The sequence below is a fragment of the Corvus moneduloides genome, chromosome 17 (genome assembly GCF_009650955.1).
Source record: "Corvus moneduloides isolate bCorMon1 chromosome 17, bCorMon1.pri, whole genome shotgun sequence".
Classification (NCBI taxonomy): domain Eukaryota; kingdom Metazoa; phylum Chordata; class Aves; order Passeriformes; family Corvidae; genus Corvus; species Corvus moneduloides.
In genome coordinates, this window is record NC_045492.1 from 7,683,491 (window position 1) to 7,701,678 (window position 18,188).

Here is an 18,188-nt window from a genome sequence, read left to right on the forward strand (position 1 = left end):
GGGGCTGGCTCTGGTTTTGGGGGGCTGGTGCTGGTCCAAGCAGAGCACGGGTGGCTGGGGAAGCTGAGGGCCAGACAGAGCCTCATGTGGGCAAAGCCAGCTCAGCCCCAGCCACAGGGAAACAGCGTGAGACAACCCCCTGCCCCAGCGCTGGCTCCAGACCTGTCCTGCCCCTTGTCCCAGCCCCTTGGCAGGGGTGAAGGCAGCAGTGAGGTGCCCGTTAGCTGCTCTGCTGACCCAGCAACACAGAAGCCTGTCCTAAAGGCACTCACTACCTGTGCCTCAGTTTCCCCTCATGAGTGGTGTGATGGGGCTCCTGGGGCCCGTGCTGCGCCCAGAGTTTTGGGAACAATGCAGAGACCTGGCACAGGACAGAGCACAAGCCCAGGCTGGGAGCAGGGGCTGAGGCACTACGGTGAGCAGGGGGCAGGTGGGCATCTGAGGGCAGGCAGCACCCTCAGTCCTGCCAACATCCCTCACTCAGCCCCGCTCCAGCCCAGCCGGAGCCCAGCTGCACGCCGTGAGCAGGACAGGATGAGAACCAGGTCGTGGGAACCTTCCGTGGGAAAAGGGGCTGGGGGAGCCTGGGGCTGTGCCCGCCTCTGCCCTGGGGCTGCCGCGGCCGTGCCAACCCCGAGGCCACTGGCCGCTGGCCGCAGGCCTTGGCGGCGCATCCGTCCGTCTGTCCACAGGGACCAGTGCTGGACGGCAGAGCCCCGCTCCGCCCTGGGCGGCCCCTCAGAGGAGGGGCCCGCCGCCCCCTCTCCGGCCGGCGGGTTTTAACGGGCCGTGCTGGGGCCGTGCGGCAGAGCGGGATCAGCGGCAGCGCTGGAACGGCGGGGGCCGGCCGGGAGGATGCAGCCGGATCTCCCCGTCGGCGACGCGGCGCTGCGCAGCCCGCCGGCCCCTGAGCCGGCCGGCGGCGCCTTCCCCAGCGCCGAGGCCACCAAGCCACCTTACAGCTACATCGCCCTCATCACCATGGCCATCCAGAGCGCGCCCGAGCAGCGCATCACCCTCAGCGGCATCTACCGCTACATCATGGGCCGCTTCACCTTCTACCGTGAGAACAAGCAGGGCTGGCAGAACAGCATCCGCCACAACCTCTCCCTCAACGAGTGCTTCGTCAAAGTGCCCCGTGATGACAAGAAGCCGGGAAAGGGCAACTACTGGACCCTCGACCCTGACTGCTACAACATGTTTGAGAACGGCAGCTTCTTGCGGCGCCGCCGGCGCTTCACCAGGAAGAGGGGCCTCCGGGAGGCACCGGGCACTGAGGGAGACGAGGGGCGCGGGAAGACCCCCAGACAGCAGGCGCGAGGGCTGCCCGCTGCCCCGCTGCCTGAGGAGGGGAAGGCAGAGGGGGGCTACACCTCGCCGTCGGCCGCAGGACGCCTGCCGAGCCCTGCCTCTCTGTCTGAGGGTGCCGGGGTGCCGGGGTGTGCTGAGCCCTGTGCCCGGCGTCAGCCGCCCAAGGCCAGGCAGCCCTGCCTGTACCTGCCGGACATGCCACAGCCCAAGGGGCCGTTCTTCACACCCCCCGAGAGCCGCCCGCCCAAGGAGACTGTCTTCGGGGGGCTCCCGGCGGCGCTGCAGCTGCCCCGGCCAGGTCAGTACCCATTGCCCAGCGAGCGCCCGGCCCAGCACCAGCACCCTGCCTTGCTGCCCGCTCTGCTGCCCACCCAGCACAGGGACCCCCCGCAGGACTCGCCGGCTACCCCAGACACCCCCCCGGGGCAGCTGGAGGGCAAGGAGCTGGCTGCCCCTGGGTTGGGGCCATGTCAGCCATTCGGGCAGGTGCCACCTGCATTTCCTGGCAACCTCCTCGGCACGGGCAAGCCCCCCTCATCCTGCTTCCTGGCGGAAGAGGGCTACACGCAGCCCCACCTGCCCGTGTTCGGCTCCTTCAGCCGGCCGGGCCCCGAGGCGCTGGGCAGCAGCTACCAGTGCCGGGTGCAGGCGCTGAGCTTCTGCATGAAGGAGCGGCCCTGCAGCACAGCGCTGGAGCATCTCCTGGCTGCGGCGCCCCCGGCCCCTGCCGCCCCCCGCCAGCCACCCTTCGGGGCCATGGGGCCACGGGCAGGTGAACAGAAGGAGCCATGGGGGCCGGGGACCGCGATCCCGCTGCAGGGGGGTAATGGCTACCCCCTGGGGCTGCCCCCCTGCCTCTATCGGACACCCGGCATGTTCTTCTTCGAGTGAGGGACTACCCACCCTGGGACCACCCAGCACCCAATAAAACACATTCCCCAACGCTGCCTCTGTGGTCTCTGTGCCCCATTCGAAGTGGGCAGTGGGCAGGGGCAAGCTGGGGACCCTCAGCCCCAGCTCAGGTGCTGGCTGGGGGACACGTGTCCCCAGGGTGGCCTGGCACAGCCCACATCCCCACCAGTCCCTCTGTCAGTGATCACTGACTGGATGGTGAGGCCATGCGGGGACGGGGCATGGCCTGGGTCAGGGCACCTACACCCAACACAGGTCTTGTGTCCCTGGGAGATGCTGGGGACAAGGTCCTGCCACAATGTGGGCCAGGAGCCTCTGAAGCGCCATCCCATGGTAGTGCGAGGGAACTTTGTCCCTGGGGGTCAGGGGAATGTGCTGCAGCAGAAGTTATCCCGCAATGGAGCCCCACTGTCACCTCCCTGTGCCTGGGACCCCTCCAAGTTCCTGGCTTTGCACAGGGTGTCACACGTGGCACAAGTGGCACCAGCCTCAGTGTGTGGCCCTGCAAATGGACCCTGGAGGCATCGGGGGTTGTGGCACCGTGTGGAAGCTCTGCTATGGGGGGGGGGGGTGGGGGGGTGGAGGGGGAGTGGAGGGGGGGACAGACAGGGGACAGGGCTCCCTCCCCTCTCTGTCCTTGCTTGTGGCTGTGCCAGTGCCTGGCTGGGATTCCAACAAGTCCCTGCAGACTCCAAGACCAGGGCAGCCCCAAAGATGGGCTGTGCCAGGGGCTGCAGCTCTGATGGGAACAGCCAGGAAAGTGGATTCCTCCGACCTGAATCATGCAGGGTGGCTGCCAGTGAAGAGGCACCAGCTGAGTCACCAGTGTTGACACTGGGCTGGGCACAGGGACATGTCCCAACTGGCCAGGCTGGGAGACACTGGAGTGGTCAGGGTCCTCACACAGTCCTAGGATGGGACCTGGCCACCATCCCCTTCCTACACAGCACTGGGACACCCGAGTCAGCACCTCTGAGCACTGAAGTGGGGCCAGAGTGATGCTGGCAAAGTGGGGGGCTGTGCTCGTGCCCCCCATCCTGCCAACCCCAGGATGGGAGAGGGATCTCCCCAGGAGCAGCAATACCCAGGCCCCATGGCACAGCCAGCCCTAGGATAGACACAGGGCTCGCTGGGGCTCTCCATGCTGATGTGGGGACCAAATTTGTGTCAAAGTCCCCCCATCTCCCCAAGGCTAGCAGGACTCCAGTTTGGCCAGGGTCGGGGGTCTCTGCGGGGGCCGTGCTGGCACGGAGGGACACTGCCGTCACTCGGGGACCGGGAGCACCGCGGCCGCGTCAGCTCTGTTACCAGCCCCCAGACGGCTGCTGCTGGGCCATGGCTGTGTCCCAGCCCCGGGCAGGGCAGGGGGGGCCGCCCTTCATCATCGGGGGCCGCCACTCAGCCCCGGGCCTCTCTTTTCTCCCTTTTTTTTCCCTACCCAGTGGAAAACAATATTTGAGCGCCTACATCATGCTGGCGTCTCCGGAGCGGCCGGCGGCGAGAGCGGCTGACCTCAACCCCCTCCTTCGCACGGTCCCCGGGGGCGCGGGAGGAAGCAAACGCCGCAGCCATGCCCAGGGGCCGTCTGGTTCCCACGCAGCGTGGCCAGGCCCTTCGCCCGCCCCGGCTGGGAACACACGGCCCCGGCTGGGAACACACGGCCCCAGCCCCATGCTGTGCCCGATATGGGATCCCTGTGCTGGGAGCAGTGTGGCGCATCCCACTGTCCCCCAAACTGCAGCAGCTGCTGGGGATGGGGACTCCTGTCCTGCACAGCCTGCACTGCCCGGGGGTGCAGATCAGAGCCATGTGCTCTCCCAGCGCTCCCCTTTCCCACCCTCACCCCGACTGCCGGTCATGGACCCGCTGTTCTCCCAGCTCTGCCTCCTTCCTGGCTCACTCCCGGCTCGCTGTGGGTGGCCTGGCCCCCTGCCCGCTCGCCCGCTCCCATCCTGGGCTGTGCCGTGGCCGGGGCTGTGCTGCACCCAGTCATGGGGCGAACCTGCTGCTGCTGTCGGTGGTGCTGCCAGGTGCCAGTGCTGGAGGTCTGCCCACTCCCCTTCCCTCCCTGCACTGCCTGAGGGGCTCCTTGTTTCTGCAGGCAGGGTGGGTGCCACAGGAACAGGGTGCATGGGGAGTGTGTGCTGCTCCAGGCTCCGGGGATGGATGCTGAGGACACACGTGTGCACACCCAGACTGCCCTGTTCATCAGTGGGGGTGATGAGGACCCGGCACATAAGGCATGGAACTGGCTGCTGTGGCCTGTGCTGGACCAGGAGCAGCCCTGTCCATTGGCCCCAGTGGGACCTGTCCACTCCAAGCAGCTTCAGGGGCTCATGAGCCCTGTTGGCTGGGAACATAGGATGGGATCATGGCTACTTCCATGGGTGTCAGCCATGTGGCCCCACTCATTCAGCCCCAGTGTGTGTCTCTGTAGGGTCCCAGGGTAGGAAGGAGGAGGCTGGAGAAACCAAACCAGGCTGTGGGGTAGGGGTCCCCCACCCTGTGATGTGCTGGTGTCTGTCCATCCCTCTGCCTCAGATGTGCACACACAGGGCTGTGCTCAGGAACACATCCCCTACAGCAGCTCAGGGTGCCAGGAATGTCCGGGGCTGATGGTCCATCTGGAAGCCCCATGGCTACCCCGCAGCAGGGCCCTGCAGCCCCTGTGGCCGGCCGGGGCCAGGGCCGGGACCAGAGCAACGCGCGGCTCCTGGGGCCAGACAGGAAAGAGACGTCACTGCCATGGAGCGTAACTCAAACCAGATGGGGCTGCACTGGCGTCCAGGCCTGCGGGGTGGTCACCGACAGGAACCGGTCAAAGGCTGCCGGCAGGAAGCGGCTGGGAGGGACGCCTGCGGTGGGAGCCGGAGTCCAGGCTCTGGCAGCCTTAACCACTTCAGGGCCAGCCACAGCTCCCCTGGGCAAAGGGGTACCAGTACCCCCCAGCCCTTGCCTGGGCATCCCACCCCTATGGGCAGATGCTGAAGATGTGAGGACACCTCTGACTGCTGATCCATCCACCCATCCATCCAGTCGCCTCCCCTTCCCCCATCCCCCTGGGGTGCTCAGAGCTGTTGGGTGTGGAGACCAGAAACCCTTGGCACCATGCCTGCACAGCCCTGCCCAGGACGTACCAGGTGGTCCCTGTCCACAGCACAGGCTGGACCCATTCCCTCTACCACAGAGATGAGACGCTGCTTCCCATCCTCATCTCACTTATCCTGTGACTGTCGGGCCCCACAGGTGGCGGTAGGGCCTCCCCAGCCCCCCGTAGTGGCAGGTGTGGGCTGTGGCAGACCTGTACATTTATTTACAAGAAGGCGAGCGCTGTGGAAGGCTCCATTATGGGGCAGGGTCCCACCAGCCGTGGCTGCTGTCTGGTGGGGACAAGCCTAAAGCCCCTTCCCCTGCTGCAGCCAGCAGGGGTGAGGGGCAATGTCTCCCTGTGTCTCTCCTCAGTGTTTTTCCAGCAGGCACAGAGGGCACAGACAGCTCCAGAGCAAACACACAGCCTTGGCTTGGCGGGGCTCAGCCATGGCAAAAGCCAAAGCTGGAGGACCTCTTGCCAACCCCCCATCCCCTCCTGCAGTGGGCAAGGCTGGATGCTACAAATCCCCGGGGATGCCCATCCTCCGGCAGCACCGGGGAGGCCCAAGGGATGCAGGCAGAGAGGCCGGGGACGGGACAAGGCGCGAGAGCAGGAGCAGCACCCCCTCCCCAGTCCCAGCAGGTCCCGCGGAGCCCCCGCACAGGGCGGGGAGCTGGCGGCCGCGGCCGGAGCGGCGGAGCAGTTCCGGTGTGTTGGTGGTCGGGTGAGCGGTGCCGGCCGGAGCGGGGAGCGCGGGCCAGCTGCTCTGCATTAGCCCGCCTCGCTCATCGCGCTCTGCCGGGGACGGGTGAAGCAGAGGTTGTGTTTTTCCCCCGCTGGCAGAACCGAAGGGCAGGGAGGGCAGGAGGAACACAAAGCCTCCTTCTTTCCTCGTTGGCTCCCAGCTGGGGACGCCGCTGGAAGCGTGCTTGCTGCTTCCTCCCTTCCTGTGCGAACAGCAGCTCGGGGCCAGCTCCGCTCCCACATGCCCAGCTGGCCAGGAGGAGGTGCTTCAGCCCCGGCTCCGGTGCCAAGGTACCAGGGTGGGGGTCCGCGGTGCCCTCCAGCATCATCGCCGAGCCACAGAGCTGGGAAGGGAGGCTGGGCAGTGCAGGGGCCAGCGGCAGCGAAGGCAGGGCAGGGCTGCGGCATTTACAGGCAGAGAGGGCACATTTCGAATCCAAAAGCAGCAAGCACCAGGTGGCCGAGGCAGCGGGATCACACCGGAATGGCCTTCCTCCTCCCCGAGGGCACGGGAAGGAAGCGTGAGCAGAGCAGAGACGCTGCAGGTCGGGCATGACGCAGCCGGGCCAGGGCCAGAGATGAGATCAGAAACCTCCACTCCGGAGCAGCCTCACAGTCTGAGGAAATCCCGACGGGAGCGTCGGCTCCGTGGGAGTGAGGAGGGTTGGAGCCTCAAGAGCCCCAAGAACACTGCGAGCATCCCCAGCGGTGATGTGGTCCTGAGCGCAGTGATGCTGCCCGGCGCGGGACCAGCTCGGCAGAGCTGCTCCAGACTGGTGGGGGTCCCTCTCAAGTAGTTCCTTTCTGGCCTCGGCTCCCCTGGGAGCCCAGCTCAGATGCCCAGCGCTGTCAGGGACCCCGAGCTGGTGATCTTCCTGAAGCGGTTGGCAGCACACACCCCGATGAAATTTTTCTGTGAAGGGGAAGAGGAAAGGTGCTCATCCTCTGGCAAGGGCTGTGGCACTGGAGGTTGAGCCAGACCCTGCTCTGGGGCCTGACACTACTCCTGCCCCCAAAAGCTGTTCTTGGGATCGGCTCAGGAGTAACCACCACATGCTTGATGGGGGTCTTACCTCAGGGGCATCCATGCTCAAGAGTCCCCAGCCCTGTGTCCCAGCTGCAGCAGCACAGAGAGACAGAACATTCTCCATGCTCCAGATGCCATCCACCAGGACAGGCAGAGTCTGGCAGCCCCCTCCCAGCCCCCTCAGAAGCTGCTGACCCTCACGCCCATGCCAGCTTCCCGCACCTTCCAGCGCCGTCTCATGACGTATTTCTTGAGCAGCACTTGGGACTTGAGCCGCCGGTTGCAACGTTTGGCCTTTTCTGCCAGATTATTGAGCCAGGGATGCTGCAGGCACTGGTTAGCACTCATCCGAGCACTGGGGGTGAGAGGAGCCTGTGTCAACCCTGCTTGAGCCCCTCACCCCCAACCACCCCCTTCTCCAGCCACTCCAGAGCCCCAAAACCCCATAATCCTGCAGGGAGGAACCGGAGGGAAGCATGTGCTCAGGTACTGGTGGGGCTGGGCAGGACCCAAGGGGTCCAACACATCCTGCTTGGGACAGGTGTCCCTGGAGGGATGCAGGGCTCTGTTGGGGACAATCAGAGTCGGGCAGAGCCCCTGGGTTTCATTCAGTGCAGGACCCAGGGGATGCTGCATGTCTTGGTGAAGAGGCAGCACATGATACCCAGGGCCGCTCTGGGGATGCCCACCCCAGGACCCCATGGCCACTGCCAGCCTCACACCTCTTATCCTTGATGATGAGGTTTGAGACAAAGTCCTTGGCCTCATCGGAGACGCTCTCAAAGGTCTCCTCGTCGAAGTACCAGTTGGCAGCCAGGACGTTGTTGAGTGTCTCGGTGTCGTCATCACCCAAGAAGGGGGAGAGGCCGCTGAGCCTGGGGGTGCAGGGAGGTGAGGAGTCAGGTGCTCTCAGGCTGCGGCACCTCCCAGACCCCCTGGAAGAGAGCCAGTCTGGCCAGGGCTGCTCCAGGGATGTGTTGGCACTGTCCTGTGCTCCTGCCTGCAGCCAGCCTGAGCCTCTTCCTGCCCCCCAGCCCCTAACCTTCCATGGCCATCTCCCCATCCAGGACCCCCCACCTGCCACCAAGCAGGCAGGTGCTTGGGGACAGCCCTGCACCCAGGAGAGCTCTGTCCCAGCACCACAGCTCCCCAGCATGGCACTGGCAGCCCCTGCCCAGCCCTGACGTACAGCATGTAGGTGATGACGCCCATGCTCCACATGTCTGTGGAGTAGGAGACTTGCTCGTAGTTGACCACCTCAGGGGAGAGGAATTCAGGAGTTCCAAAGTTCACTTTCAGCTTCTCGTTGGGATTGTACCTGCAGCCGAGGGGGGTGCAAGTCAGCAGAAGGGGGACAGGCTGCTCCCCCAAACCACTGCCCCTCTTTCAGCAGATGCTGCCCTCCCCAGTTAGTCAGGGAGAGCCGTGGCCAAAGCAATGGCCTAGAGCAGGTCCTGGGGCTCCTGGTACCCAAAGGCACACAGAGATGAAGGGTGGAAGGGGAACAGGGACGAGGGACAGAGCTGAGGAAGAAAACCTCACCTTCGAGCCAGCCCAAAGTCGATGATCTTCACCATGTGCCCAGTGGCAGCGACGCAGAGGATGTTCTCAGGCTGTGGGGACAGGGTGACCATTGCCCCACCACTGAGAGAGGGTCCTGCAGCTGACCCGCACCAGAGCAGTGCTGACCCACGGGCACCCCTCCCACCGCTAGCCAGTGTCCTGCTGTCACCCTTGGCCCTGTCATTGTCCGCCCCAGCCCCGCACCTTGAGGTCGAGGTGGAGGACGCGCATGTGGTGCATGAAGCGGATGCCCTCGCAGATCTGCCGGACGAACACCATGCAGTCCACCTCCGTCAGGTGGTAGTCATCGTCGATGATCCGCTCAAAGAGCTCACCACCCTCCACACTGCATGGGGATGGACCATGGGGTCATTTTGGGGGGGGCTCCCTGCCCCAAGCCATCCTCCTGCAGAGTTCCCTGCCCTCCTGGGGACCCTGGCCCAGCTCCACCATGGAGATGCTGAGCAGAGCCAGGGTGGGATGCAGCATGTTGGGGTTGGACAGCCCCAAGGTAGGCACAGGTACTCACAATTCCATGAAGAGAATGATCTCCCGGGGCGTTTCGATGGCGTCGTAGAGCTGGATGAGGTTGTGGTGGTTCAGCTGGTTCATCACGTCGATCTCCAGCAGCACCATCTCCTGCAGAAGGAGCCCCAGGATGGTGTGGGGTGTCAGCCCTGGCTGTACCACTGGGACAGGCTGTGTCCCCACACCAGGGGGGCACACAGAGCATCACACTGCCCCCCCCGCCCAGTGCCATTCAGACCTTGTCCTTTGCTCCCTGCTTCCGGATCACTTTGGCTGCCAGCTTGAGCCCCGTCTCCTTCTCCGTGCACGTGTGAACTTCACCAAACTTGCCCCTGGCGAGGGAGGCAGGGAGAGGTGCCCATGCCATCAGCCACCCAGGCTGCTGGGGACCCTCACGCTGCACTGGGGTGCTGCTCTGCACTGGCTGAGGCACCCATCCTGCCCAAGGCACCCACCCATCATGACCAAAGGAGTCCCACTGACACAAAGCCACTGCCCAAGGCTGGAGGGCAGCTCAGGACAGGCCAGGGGAAGCACTAGGGCCCCTCCTTACCCCCCCAGGATGTCTTTGGAGCTGAGGCTGAACTGGGAGCTGACACTGGCGGAGCGCAGGGTGACGGTGCGATGTGCGAAGGGCGCTGGTGGCGGAGGGACATCGTCTGCCCAGAGAGAAAGGCTGAGGTGAGAAGGGAATCTGCTGTCCAGGGGACCCCACTCGTGGGTACCCCGGGCTGCCCTGGTGTGGGGTGAAGACAGGCACCCAGCCAAGCCTGTGGGTACAGGATGTGGCCAGGTATTGAGTGCTGGGCTGTGACCCAGGGGCTCCTGGCTGGGGCTGCACTGGAGGATGCAGCAACCCCTGAAGGGTCCCTTGCTACTGCCCACAGCATTGTCCTGCTGCACGGCACCAACCCTGTTCCATGGCACTCACCTCGCTCCATGGCACCCATCCTAATGCATGGCACCCACCTTACTTCATGACAGCCACCCCCACCATCCCACATCGCATTTATCCTTTCCAGGCCATGTCATTGTCCATCACCCTCTCCAGGCCAACCCCCCTCCATGCCACCACCTCCTGCCCACCCTTCCAGGACAGATCCCACTCACAGGGCACCCCATGCACCCATTCCTGCACCACCCTTTCCCAGGTGAGAGCAGGAGCTGGCCTCACAGGGATCCCCACAAGCACCCACTGCCCCCAAGCCCTGCCATCCCCACAAGGACAGTGGTGCAGGATATGAGGATGTGCTGTGCCCTGCCACCAGCCAGACAGTCACTGTCACTACCCAGCCTCCTCTTCCTCACAGTCAGTGTGGCCAGAGCAGGCCAGGAAGGGACACGACATATTTAGCCCTGTTTACAGTGAAAGGGGAGCTCGAAGGCCACCAGGCAGGTGACAAGCCAAGGACAGGAGCTGGCAGCATGGAGGGCAGTATGGGCAGCAGGCAGGGCCATGGGGTTCCCAGGCTGTCACTCCACAGAGGGTCCAGGGGGGTAAGGAAAAGGCAGGTAACTCATGGCCTTACCCAATATCCCAAAAGAGTCTTCCTTCCCAAAATCGGGGGTGAGGTAGGGGCTGGGGGGTGGCTTTGCCTCCATCAAAGATGGTTGCACCCCAGGTCCAGGCTGCTCCGCAACCCCAGCAGGATCTGGGGGCTGCCCTGTGGCACTGGGCAATGTCCTCTCCTGTGGGGTGCCAGGTGGCTCCAGAGGCTGCAGGTCCCCCAGGGCTGGTGGGCCAGAGCCAGGCTCTGTCGGACCCTCTTTTGGCTCCACCATCGTGATCTCCTCTGCTATTGTCTCCATTGCTGCCACCTCTGCCCAGGGCTGCTCCTCCCTGGAAGCAGGAGTGGGAGGTGAGCAGAGCCCAGCCAGCAGCTCCCAAGCCCAGCACCCAGGGACCCAGGGCTCCCTGGAGCAGCGAGGGGGATCCCCCCCATCCCAGGAGGGTGTGGGTACCTGTGGCAGGCAGCCGGGCAGCTCAGGCTCTGCAGCAGGACTGGGCGTGGGGGCTCGGGGATCGTTGGTGGCTGTCCCTCTGTCTCCTTGGACTCTCTCTCCCCTTCACCCTGACCCTTCACAGCAGCCATGGCTGCTGCCTCCATGGGCTCTGCAGCCCCATCCCCAGCCTCTGCTCCAGCTGTGGGAGGCTCCACCTCCGCAGCTTTTTCCCCTCCATCCCGAGCCTTTGCAGCCACTGAGACCTTCTCCTTTGTAGGATCTTTCCCTCCAGCTCCAGCCTTTGATGCAACTGTGGATTTTTCCACCTTTGCAGTTTTCTTCCCTCCATCCTGTACCTTTGCAGCTGCTGGGGACTTCTCCTTTGCAGGCTCTTTTTTGCCTCCACCTTGAGCCATTTTTGCAGCTGGTGTTTTCTCTGCCTTTGCTGCTGCCTTCTCTCCATCCTGAGCCTTGGCAGCATCTGGAGCTTTCTCCTTTGCAGGAATTATGGCTTTCTCCTTCACTGAAACTGGAGCTTTTTCCTTCACTGGAGCTGGAGACTTCTCCTTCGTGGGCTCCTTTTTGCCTCCATCTGGAGCCTTTTTAACTGCTGGGGTTTTTTCTGCCTTTACTACTTTATTCTCCCCACTCTGAGCCTTTGCAGCACCTGGGGCCTTCTCCTTTGCAGCAGCCGTGGTTTTCTCCTTTGCAGGCTTGGTATCAGCTGGGGCTTGTTCTGCCTTTGCATCTTGCTTCCTTTCATCCAGAGCTTTAGCAGTGGCTGGGACCTCCTGTTTTGCAACCACTGTGCCTTTCTCCTTTGCCGGTTCTCCTTTGCCTCCATCCTGAGCCTGAGCTTCAGCCAAGGCTGTCTCCTCAATAGGTTTTGCCTTCCCTCCTTCAGAGTTTGCTGCAGCCAGAGCCTTCTCCTTGGTGGGCTCTGCCTTTCCACCACTCTCAGCCCCTGACCCACCAGGGGCTTGCTCATTCTTGGGCTTGTCCTTTCCTTCATCCTGCGCCTCAGTTACAGCCAGGCCCTTCCCGTCCATGGGCTCCTCCTTCCCTTTCTCATGTTCTCCCACAGCTGGAGCCTTCTCCTCCCTGGGCTCATCCTTCCCTCCATCCTTAGCCTTTGCAGCAGCTGAAGCCTTTCCTCCTTTGAGCTCTTCTGCAGCCAGAGCTTTCTTCTTCCCAGGCTTATCTTTCTCATCCTTCCCTACACCCTGGGCCCCAGTGGCAGCTGGCACCTTCTCCCCGATGGATGCTGCCTGCCCTTCATCAGATACTGCCTGTCCTCCATCACGCTGCACAGCCGAAGCCTCCTCTCCCCGGACTGCTTCCCGTCCATCCTGGGGCTCTGGAGCAGCCAGAGCTGTCTCCTGCTCCGGCTCTGTCTTCCCTCCTCCAGCCTCTCCTGCAGCCTTCTCCTGCCCAGGCTCATCTGTCCTTCCGTCATGTGCCACGGTGGCAGCTGGCACTGTCCCCCCAGTGTCGGCACCATCCGCCGCTCCGCCCTGCTCCATGGGACGCTCCAGGCAGGAGGCGGCTGCCCTGCGGTGCTCCCGGTTCGGCGACGCTCCTGCGGGAGGGAAAGCAGCAGCTGAGGGCTCGCCGGAGCCGACGCCCTGCAGAGGGGACGGCAGGACTCGGGCAGTGGCTCTGCTCCTGCAGGGATGAGCTGCTGCCATCCAGCCGGGAGCTGTGCCCCCGCCGCCCAGCCGGCGGCTCCCCGGCTGGTGGCACCGAGCCAGGGCCCCCACGTGGCCACCAGTCCCGGCACCGTCCCATTGTGCCCCGATATCTGCCCCGCGGTGACTGATCGATGGCCTGACCCCGGCACCTGTCACCGGGTGCCTGGGGCCTCCGACGTGCGAGCAGCCAGCGCGGCGCGGCCAGGGTGACAATTTAAGGCCACATCCCACCATGGCAGAGCAGGAGACACAGGCTCTGGCCCCGGGCTGGCAGTGGGGATCAGGAGAGGTGAGCGCTGCCGGCACAGCCCCACTACTGCTCCCCCTGAACCACACAGGAGGTCCAGCCATGCAGGCAAACCCCATCTGCTCAGGGGCCACACAGACCCCGCACCCAGCAGCCGCCTGCGCTGCTCGTCCCCCTGCCCAGGGGTAACCGGCTCTGCCAAGGGGACCTGTTGGTGCCCTGTACCTGCCTTGGACTTCAGCCCAGCACCTGATCCCCAAATCCCCGTTCTGCCCTGGGCTCCACTGCCCTCCTGTGCCTGGTCATCTTTCCTCACCCTGTCCCAAAACACTCCATTGTGCAGCCGTCCAGAGCGCAGGACAGCCCAGCCCCAGAATAAACCTAACAGCAACCATCCCAGTAACAGGGAAGTTGCTTGCTGGTCTACTGGAACAGGAGGTGCAGCAGAGCAGTGCCTGGGAGAGCATTCCCACATCCCACAGCTCAGCACAGGAAGCCCATGGGGATGGACGTGTTCTTCCCAGGGCTGGGGGCTCCACTATCCACAGGATCCCCCACCACCATGCCCCAAGTCAGAAGCCATGGAGACCCCCCCGGCCCCTTTACCTGGGTCTTGGTGCAGTGGGTGATCAGGGGGGCAGCATCCGCACTGTGGCAGCGCTGGAGGGAGCAGCCTCTTCTATCCCGGGTGTAACGGAGCCGGATTAGTGGGGCAGAGGAGGATCCTTTACAGCAGCGGGAGCCGGCCCGCTTCGCCTTTCCCAGCACCTGTTACTGCTGGAGCCCGTTCAAAGGACACGCCACTCTCGCCTGTCCCCCGTGGGCTGGGGACACTCAGAAAAGAGGCAGGGGACAGGGACGGACTTGCCTCCTGCTCCAGCACAGCACCACAGGGAGCGCTGGCACTGGACACAGTGGCACCCCAAAACCATCCCACTGGGGTGGCCTGGGTCAGCTGGACAGGGTCCAGGTAACTAAGGCCCTCCAAGGTGCCCACAAGTGACACAAGGTGGCCACTGGCCAACCCACGGGGATGGTGGCTGGGAGTAGCTGGTGATGGTGCTGGTCCCCCGTGCTGCTGAGCTGTGGCCAGCTCTGCCCACTGGCACTGGCCCTTTGGGAGAGCAGCTCCAAGGGACCCTGCGCTCTGTGGGTACGATGTGGCACCACTGGGCACTGCCACTGGGCCTTGATGAAGGTGACAGCAGCTGGGAAGTGGGCACTGGCCAATGGCTGCAGCCGCCCCTAGGAACCAGTTGAAAAACTTATTTTCTGCAAAATCAAGTGTTTTGGGAATCAGGGTAAGAAACAGAGGAGCTGGAGGCTCCAGAGGGGTTGGGCTGTGTGTATGGGTGCTGCACAGACATTGCCAGCTCCTTCTGTGTGTGGGTGCTGCACCCCAGGACACACTTCAGGCACTGCGCAGGGCTGGATCCTGGTGTGTGCTGGAGGAGCAGGGCTCTCCCCAGGGCTGGGCTGGCCGGGTGCCCCCAGGGAGGCTGAGGTTACCCTGGGCTCCTCCAGCCTCAGCCTCTGCCAGCTGCCAGCCTGGTCCTGCCTCCCAGCTCCCCATCCCACAGCCTCACAAAGCTCAGGTCCTGCCAGACACCAAACCTGGCTGCTTAAACCTTGCTTTGCTTTCTCCTCAGTTTAAACCTCACCTGTGGCAGGGCTGGAGGCTACAGCAGCAAAGGTGGTGGGGAGGCTGCCCTGGCCAGTGCCATCCCTGATGGAGCTGAGTCAATGCCACCAGCACAAGCAGCAGCAGCCCCCCAAGTGCAGTGCTCACTTTGCCTGCAGCACCTCTCAGGGGGACCAACACTGCCCAGGCAGTGCTGCTGCTCTGCATTGCCAAATCCCAGCTCCCAGTGAAGCACCAGCATGTGTGCCATGGCCTGGGTCAGACTTTGCCAGTGGTTCACATGTGACATCGAAAGTGAGACAAGCCAGGATGGGAGCACAGCTGTTCCCCTGTCCTTGAGGTACTGCTGTCCCACCTGTCCCTGCCCTGGCCTCAGGCACCCACCATCAACACCTCGATGCAAGAGCAACACTTGCTCAGCAGGACACAGCTGGGGAATCCTGAGCAGACACGGAGCTCTCTTGCTCCAGCCTTCACAGCTCGGATTTGTGGCTTCAGCAAGGCCAGCTCCTTTTCTAAAATCCATGGCAGGACTTGGAATGTGGTGAGGACCAGCAGGGATAATGCAGGAGCAGGCACACAGCTCCAACTCTCTGATGTGCTGATGCAGTTGAGTAGAAGCAGAGGTTGGAGCATCACCAGCATCCACAGCTCTTGGTGACGATGACACCCATGTGGCCCAGTCCTGGCACAGCCACGGCTCCTGTGATGAGTGGGAGTCCCCCACCTTGGCCTCTGGGAGGGCCACAGTCAGGAATAACTGGTCAGAAGCTGTGCCTGGCCAGCAGGGACTCTGCCCATCGACTGTCATCGCCAACATACACTTTTGGAATTGCCTCTCCCTTCCTCCAGCCAAGGGCTGCCAGGCACCTGGAGGCCACCAATGTCACTTCAGGCACAATCTGCCACCACTCCACGAGCTTTCAGATCTGCACCCTCCTGGCAAACCCCAGGTGGAAGCAGCATATCCATGCCCAGGCATGAGGCAGGAGCCATGCCCCACAGCCCCCTTGGTGCTGTTGGTGTGGTGGACACTGGGATAAAATTCTCCAAGGAGAGCAGGAGCAAGCACCTGGACACTAGCCAGCCTTCCTGGGATGCCTGCAATCTTCCACACTCCCTGGGAGCAAGGCTGGTCTGCACACAAATCCTTGAGACAAGGTGAGGAAGCAAAGCCCTGAGCGTGGGTACTGGGGAGCTATGGTTCTCCAAAGGCAGTGGGGGACCATGGTTTGGCATTATCACAGATAAAATTCATTTGTGGGCAGAGAGAAATAAGCTGAAATGAGACCTTTGGGAGGAAGGAAGTGTAGAATTGAAGGGCAGTATCTGTTGCACTTGGTCCAAAACCACACACCCCAAGGAGAAGCACAGTGCTCTGGGGCTCTGCAAACCAGCCACCACCCAGGTTTCTCAGCCTGGGCTTGGGTTTTTTTTTCCCTTCCCATTCAGGAACTTAAGCCAGAGCCTACATTGGCTGCAGCTGGGAAACAGCCTGTCCTGGCACTATCTGGCAGCTCCTCAAGCACGCTGTTCCCTGGCGACACCATTGTCACAACTGCGGCAGCACACTTTAACCTTTACGTTTACCCTGGGAAGGGAGGCTCTGCGGGGCCAAAGCCGGCCCATTCCCGGGAAACCCTACACCCCGGCTAAATCGAGCAGCAGAGCAGGCTGAACAACATCCCCACCTGAATCCCAGCCATGCTGCTGAAACACAAACCAGCCAGGCCGTCTGGCTTAACTGCTTCCATCAGTACCAGGGCTTCCACCGCGAGCTGCCATCGTGTCATGACAGGTGTCAGCAAGGTAATGGGGAAAGACACGGAAAAATCCCAACATCATCAAAAGAGCATCCAGAGCAATGTGAACACCAGCAGCAGCACCACCAGGGAGTACCAGGACCTGCCCAGGTCCAGGGGTCCTTGCCAGATTCAGGCCAGGTCACACAAGCAGCCACCAATGTTTCCCAGTGGAGACAGAAGGGAGAAACAAAGCTGTGATCTGAGGGCATCGTCAAGCCTTTTCATAAGAATTTATTCACCAGATAATTTGATCTTGCAATGCAACATGAAAGTCCAGGAAAACATTGTCTGCTTTTTAGTTCCAACTCTAGTCTGTGTTCAGATCAAATTATTTTGATAACAGATTGAGTACAGCTCAACTAGAAAGGGAGCAGAGGAAGATTTTGTACCCAGATCATCTCCCCTCACCTCCTCCCACTCCTTGCTCTCAAAGCATGCACATACTGGTGATGGGCTTTGAGTACTGGAAGATGAAAATGTTTCTGCAAAAGCCACACAAGGAGAATATAGATTTTACATCAGTTTCTCAACCTACCCTGACTCTAAAGGCAGGTGCTGGAACAGCACTCAGTTAAATCCCAGTCTCTTGCTCCCGGTCCTGTAATTTTATTCTCCCCAGCACTGGAAAAATCACTGACCACCAGTTCCCTGCTGAAGCCTTGGCCAAATCCCATCCTCTCCAACATCCAGCTCCTTCAGGACATGATTTTTATACACTTTGTACACAAGAACAGCTTTCCCACCATGACACCATTTCCCTCCTAATTAAGAGGACAGGTCCCACACCCCAGCCCGTGAGAACCTGGTGGGTGACTCCAAGCTCATACAAACACCCCAGGCCCTTGGAGGCCCAGCTGCCTGAGGTTCCTGCCCCTGTTTGCAGTGCATGGGGAATACAAGAGCGCATGTTTGGGGGAAGATGTAATGTCTTTCATTAGACCCAAATGATACCATTGGGGAAAAAATACTGCCAAGCTGTCAGGCACACAACCTCTTCCTCAAGGCAGAAGAGGCCATGTAGGGCCATCAGGGAAATCCAGCTGCTTCATCCTTCAGGGATCAGTGGCTGCTCCAGTTCCATGGCCTCATGATCCTGCTTGCCTTCACGTTCTTCAGCAGCTCATCATCATTCCAGCTTCCCCCTGACTCATCATAAATATTTGCTGCTCCTGCTGCCCACACGCTGCCTTCTCCAGAGCTGGCACTCGAGGAAAAAGGAAGGGCTCCCTGACAGCAGGTCTGAGGTTCTGTAATGTACTGGGTAGGGACCAGATCACAGGGAACAGCTCCACTGTGACAGAAATGGGGTTAAGGCAGACAGGTCACATGGATTTAGTTTTCAAGAAGAGGATGCTGACATGTCGCTTGTGCTCCAGCCACTCCTGCAAATTTTCACAACAGCAGTGACAGCAGTTTTTCTGGCTGTCCCGTAACTCTCAGCTCAGTGACACAGGGCTATCAGCAAAGCCAGAAAAACGTGGCTGAAGACAGACTGGGTCAAGCTTTTGGGCCAAGCTCTGCCACAACTACACAAAGATCCTCAAGAGAAGGGAAGGAAAAGCTGAAATTTGAGCAAAAAGGAGCCATATTCAAGCTCACCATTTCCAAGAATCCACACTGCCACAGGGTCATTCATCCTTTAGTGCCAACATACTTCCCCCCAAGCCTCTCATTCTCCAGTTC

The 18,188-nt window shown here is 61.9% G+C and overlaps 2 protein-coding genes across 2 annotated transcripts; one reads left to right on the forward strand and one right to left on the reverse strand.

The window, feature by feature from the left end:
- Window positions 1-803: 803 nt before the first annotated feature.
- Window positions 804-2,257, forward strand: FOXS1 (forkhead box S1). The gene has a single exon (XM_032127380.1). The coding sequence runs from the start codon at window positions 856-858 to the stop codon at window positions 2,200-2,202; it is 1,347 nt and encodes a 448-aa protein (XP_031983271.1). The 5' UTR covers window positions 804-855; the 3' UTR covers window positions 2,203-2,257.
- A 3,257-nt stretch (window positions 2,258-5,514) lies between these two features.
- Window positions 5,515-13,957, reverse strand: MYLK2 (myosin light chain kinase 2). The gene is made up of 12 exons (XM_032126575.1): window positions 13,665-13,957; window positions 11,139-12,699; window positions 10,706-11,016; window positions 9,730-9,835; window positions 9,415-9,508; window positions 9,178-9,287; window positions 8,853-8,994; window positions 8,628-8,698; window positions 8,275-8,403; window positions 7,808-7,960; window positions 7,308-7,440; window positions 5,515-6,971 (listed from the first exon to the last, which is right to left on the reverse strand). Exons 2-12 carry the CDS (start codon window positions 12,641-12,643, stop codon window positions 6,891-6,893), a joined length of 2,835 nt encoding a protein of 944 aa, XP_031982466.1. The 5' UTR covers window positions 12,644-12,699; window positions 13,665-13,957; the 3' UTR covers window positions 5,515-6,890.
- Window positions 13,958-18,188: the final 4,231 nt, after the last annotated feature.